Genomic DNA, 6,000 nt, shown 5'->3' on the forward strand with positions numbered 1-6,000 from the left:
GGGCTTTATATCTATATCACTTTTCGGCCCGGGGCCGAAAAAGTGATATAATTATTGGCCCTGTTTTAAGGCAGGCCATCGTGTTATTGAACGTGTGACAGGTGCTTTTTTATAGGACTAAAAACGTAAAGTTATTTAATAAACAATTTTATTACCCATGTATTACATAATATTACACAATCGGTTTTCCTTTGAAAGTGGATTGGCAAGGCGGTAAGTGGCAAACGGATTGACACGTGATCGCTTAATTGTTATTTGCCAGCTATAGTTTTCAGTATCATTCAACCGGGACGTTTTAGTACCATGAAATATTTAATCACATAAAATTATGAAATTATCGTTATTTAAGTTACTTTTTAAGTTTATACCATAAATTGTTGAAGTGACAATTAAATAGTGTACGTGGCGTGCATTTTAATGTTTTACGAGAAACCGGATAAAATGTGTGTTATTTCATAACCCATCTTAACCTATCAAGAGTTTGAAACATTATTTAAATATATATATGTGTCTTAAAAAGTTTCTGCTTGGCATCACAGTCAAGTCGGATAAAGGATAATATTACTTTATATTAGGTAAGCTGAAAACTAAAAACTCATTAATTATCACGTGTTCCGATTTATTTTCAGAATAATAATTAATACACCTCTATTTTAAATGTTATAAAATTTCTTTAGTTTTTTTTTAAGAACAATTTTAACAACAATTAAATTAACTTCTTTATTTGATTATATATATATTTCGACATCAATTACATCAATTATCTCATTTTTATGTCCGTGATCGTAAGGGGGAATTCTTTAACAATCGTCTTTTCCGTGCATTTTGTAGCAATTTGGCCACAAAGCTATAAATGTATCTTTCATGCTTGTGTAAAAAGCTATTTTATATGATTTCCTAATTTTTACCTTAAACTAACTCGGAATTATCAATGAACTTCTACTACATTTCTATTGTAGGGCAACGCTTTTTTGCCCTACGCAGATTGCGCATGCGCGAGAAAATACTGCTTCCGGTCAATTTTTCATAGCAACGGACCGCGTCGTAAAAAGGTCTATAGGAATATATAAACGCAATAAAAGTCTATATAATTGAAAGATTGAAGATGAGACTAAAATTAAACTTCCAATTTTCTAATGAGCATTTGTTTGGCCTAAAATTATGCGGTGTAGATAGACGTTGATCCAAAATGTATTCTGCATAAAAATGGTCGGGATATCGCTGATAACGCACGTCGTGTCCAAGTAACAGATTGCGCATGCAATTTAGATTATAAAAAATAATATTTTGTAAAAAAGGAATTTCCTTTCATCTATTTCCAATTGGAGAATACATATAACAAAATTGTCTTTTAACGCAGAAATAGACTTTTTGTGTCAATGTTTGTGACCTCAAGTACTGAAAATATACTAGAAATATCCTAATGTACAAAAAATAAATACACAAAAACTCAAAGATAAAGGCAAGGAAGTTTAATAGCTCCCGAAAGTTCAAATATTACCCGTACAATTTTTACAAGTTTATTGCATTGTGTGCACATTCCAAATGATAAGAGACATGGTCTACTTATACCATGCTCGTATTAAAATAAACCGGGAGCAGTTGTAAACGCGCACCGACATTCGTGTGGAAATAAGTTTGCAATGGAGAAAAATACTGCAAACACTAATGAAGGTAATTTATAGCATTTTATTTTTCAACTTACTCAAGAGTTTTTTTTGTCTATTGTGTGGCCAACGTAACAATTGTATTTGTTAGGGAAATTACATTTTTTTACAAAATATGTTTCTGGTATTCTGATTGGAGGTACAATAATGATATATTCCTTTCACCCTGCACATTTTTTTCTGTTGATTAAATCATGACCATAAATGATAGAATGAATGAATTAATTAAAGGTGATGAAATATGTAAAATGGACATGTATTGCTATTTAAAAGAAAAAAAATCGTTTATCATTGTCAGAATTTATGCAAGAATATTAAAGAAAACCCACTGAGGTCCGAAGGTCGTAAAAAACGTAAAAATCGATGTTTTAACATAGATCAACGTGGGTACTTCAACGAAAATATATGCCAAAGATAATTTAGAAATTTATATAAATTACGCAGAAATTGAAATTGAAAATCGCACCTACTGTGATTCATTAGCCAAAGTTGAGCAAAAGATAATTAAGAAATATACACAGAAATTAATTGAAAAATTATTTTGTTCAACGCTTTTAAATTTTGGGTCATTTTCCACACATTTAGAATAATCTTTGTGGAAAAACAGAGTGAGCGAATGATCTGAATTTTTGCATACAGGTAATTGTGCTAGACCTATATATAATGGAACATAAATCTAAAAAAAATCAGTCCTGTCATGTCAAATAACCTCAGTGGAGGAGTCCCTTTAAGGCTTGAAAGAAAGGTTCTACTTCTCCCTCGTAACATTCCGACGATTACTCAATGTGCAAGACAACGACTAACGTGAAAGGCTTTACCTATTATGACTCGGATTTTCTTTCCACTGTATTGTTTCTTTAATATTGTGACCTGCAAAACAACCCACGTTATCTTATGGGCAGGGCACTGTCTGATTATTTACTTTTTTACTACAAGGACAATGGTATAGTTTGCGTACAGATTAGCGAGCCTCATCACCATATAGTTAATCAAAATAATATACATAAAGTTGATTACGGAAATAAAACGTGCTGATAAAAAATGATCTAGTGCAGTCATTTTTTATCTTTTTTTATTCAGTCATATTTTTTTGCATAAAAACTGAAAAGTGACAAGATGTCAAACTCGTATATTTTTTTTCGACATTTCTATAATTTGTTGACTCTGTTGGAGGTGGGCAGAAACTCACAATGTGCACGTTTGTATATTTAAATTATCGATGAAGTATTTTCAATTTTAAATTAATCAAATAAACTCTATACGTAACTCAAAGGCGTTCTCCTATTTTTGAAGCACGCTTTTTGAATCTTTTTTTTAAATAACTCCGGGATTCGTGAGAGAGTCATAAATTCTAGTAATAAAAACACACGACGAGCAAACTTTTTATATCGATATGATAAACAAATAAACTCCCACTGATATTTCAAAATGAATTGCCTGGTCGCCTCGTTCTTATCTACAGATTTTATTTATGATAAAGACATTACACATGTGTGTTGTCTATTTATGACTATTAACGTTAAACCTAATTGACCGGGTGCTGCAGTGATGAAAAAGTAGCGTTTTTATCTTTTCTTCTCATTTATTTTGTTTAAAAGGTTACTATGGGGAGCCTGCTGACCAGCATATTACATCCCGGTCATCAAACCAAGGTCACATGCCTGGCGGGTTTTATGCAGTGGGTCAACATGCTGGAAGTCAAACGTCGATACAGATGCAAGCTTTGGGTCCAGCACCTCAAGGAAATGTACAGTATGTGATACAACCAGTTCAACAAGGTTATGTTACCAGTACAGTACAAAATCATGTCCCTGGTATCCAGTACATTGTACGAGATTCAGTAACCCCTATGCCTGCAGATGAAGGTACTTTTAATCAAATGATCTTTTTATTTAATAATATTTTATTACATATATAAATATACGTCAATTTTTTAACATCAACATACACAATATACAAAAGACTTATGCAACATTATCATGGGCCCTCCTCTAATGCTTAATATCAGTTTCATAAAGTAAAGATAGATTTATATTGACCAAATAATCAAATAATGAACCTACCATGTCATTTTGCCATCCAATCGACATGAAATTCAGATATACCGCAACTGAAGTTGCATATAAGCTTACGAATTAAAACTCCTATAATCGAGTTTGTCAATATATTGCTCTTCTTTTCAGACCCTGATGGGCCGACAATCATACCATCTTTAGCAGGTATAATTTTCAAGCGTGTAGTCTCCGCACTTTTCATTCTTCTAGATGTTTGCTTAAATTGGTTGCAATTCGCCTCGTGGGTTGGACATTTTGAATTGCCAGCCTGGTTGAGTCTGCTTGAAACAGCAAATAGTCTGAAGGGGAAATCGCCGTGGAAGGCTCAATGTAGTGAAGGGTCCGTTGACCTTACATCAATCTATGGGACCTTTGTTGGCATAGGAACCGCCTACGCGTGCTTGAGAATAGTTAACATGATCGGGGAAACACTCTTAGAATACCAACTGCGAAATACGAGTGAAAAAGAGCCTGCTTGCAGGGGTTTTCAGTTGCTTCATGGTTGGATAGAAACAGTGCTAGGTGTTCTTTGTGACGACCTGCCTCAGGCGATATTGTTAACCTTATTTAGCGTACAGTGTCAGGTTGACTTGACTGCCATGACGAAACTTATTGTTTTGACAATAATCAAATCAATCAAGAATGCCTTTCGTGCCAGTTCATGCAAGCAGAAGTACAAACCGTGTTGTCATGACCTATGTAAAGATTGCTGCGCCGTTACACAAGATTTTCCTTGCTGCTGTAGATATTTCACTTTTAGACCTTTTGGTTGTTGCTGCGACGCTGAGTGCTTAGAATGCGAAGAGTATGCAATGTGCCCCGACTGTGTGTGCAGGAGAGATAACAGGTGCTTCGGCAATATTGAAAAAGACCCGAAATGGGCATTTAGATACTACGAAAAGTTGCAACAGTACTATTTTACCCTTCAAGTTGCAATTATCGTAATATGTTTACTTAAAAAGTTTAGCATACTGCCCGAAACTATTGGATTTTGAATTTTATGAGCAAACCAATCGAAACAGTACAGCCTAAAGAACATTAATACCATGTTCAGGGATTATAAAAAAATCAGCTGAGATGAAAATGTTAGTTCTGACATAAATTTGTTTTTGTTTTACGATTTATATAATTTTCTTAAACTATTCTTTAACATCTAATATATTAAACTTCAGTAATTCCGAGACTGTACATACGTGTGTTATTATTCAGAGACTGGACTGTACATAAGTACGTAAATACAAATGTATTTCATTATTCAGAGACAAAGAGTACATAAGAGTGTCATTATTGTGAGAGAGTGTACTTGGTGTGTCATTATTTTTAAAAAAAGAGTCCATAATGATGTCATTATTCTGAGACAAATTGTACATAAGACTATATATCATTATCCTGATAAAAAAGGTACATAAGTGTGTCATTATTGAGTGTAAATGTGTCAGTATTCTGAGACAAAGAAAATATACATACTCGTATGTGTGTTACAGGTGCTTAAATTACTATACATGTAGATAATATAAATAAAATCCTGAACCGTATTTTGACTTGTATTTGATTTTTTCCTCGGATTAATTATCCAATTATTAAAACATCTTAGAAGCTGTAATTTTTCTATGTAGCTGTAGGCCGTACCATAGTGTGTAGGATGCCGTTGTTGTTATACTGGCCGCAAGAATAACCATATGGACCAGATTATCTGCGCACTTGCTGGTCCGATCACAGAGCCCACATCAGCGGCGATTTGGCATGCAGAGTCTTCCCGGAACCTGTCCTTGGTGGTTGAAGGAGACGACACTACTTTCCAAGGCATCAGATTTCCGAGGGCATCTCTAACAAAAAACAGCTCTTGCCAGCGCCACCCTCCAAAGTTAGACACGACAGGTCAAACTATTATATCATCTCTGGTACTTGAGATGACTTGACCTTGACCTGTCGTGTGCCTTCTTCGCGACGTGCACGCCTCTGGAGGGATTTCGAGAAGTAGGATGCCCAATATCAATGAGACGACCACGTAATCATTGAATTGTAGATTCGATTGGGCTTATAATCCTCAGTCGACGCACAGAATCATATAACATATATATGAAAACCCATGCTGTAACATGTGTGTCATTCAGAGACAGAACAATACATATGTGTGTCATTCAGAAACATAACTATACATATGTGTGTCATTCAGAGACAGACCTATACATATGTGTGTCATTCAGAGACAGAACTAAACATATGTGTGTCATTCAGAGACAGAACTGTACATATGTGTGTTATTCAGAGACAGAACT

The 6,000-nt window shown here is 34.5% G+C and overlaps 1 protein-coding gene across 1 annotated transcript; it reads left to right on the forward strand.

Moving 5' to 3' along the window:
• Positions 1–1,515: 1,515 nt before the first annotated feature.
• On the forward strand, positions 1,516–5,256 carry LOC132760377 (uncharacterized). Its single transcript, XM_060752364.1, has 3 exons — positions 1,516–1,674; positions 3,266–3,532; positions 3,851–5,256. Exons 1-3 carry the CDS (start codon positions 1,644–1,646, stop codon positions 4,714–4,716), a joined length of 1,164 nt encoding a protein of 387 aa, XP_060608347.1. The 5' UTR covers positions 1,516–1,643; the 3' UTR covers positions 4,717–5,256.
• Positions 5,257–6,000: the final 744 nt, after the last annotated feature.

The sequence above is a fragment of the Ruditapes philippinarum genome, unplaced genomic scaffold (genome assembly GCF_026571515.1).
Source record: "Ruditapes philippinarum isolate M1 unplaced genomic scaffold, ASM2657151v2 ctg32_1_1_1_1, whole genome shotgun sequence".
NCBI classification, from domain to species: Eukaryota; Metazoa; Mollusca; class Bivalvia; order Venerida; family Veneridae; genus Ruditapes; species Ruditapes philippinarum.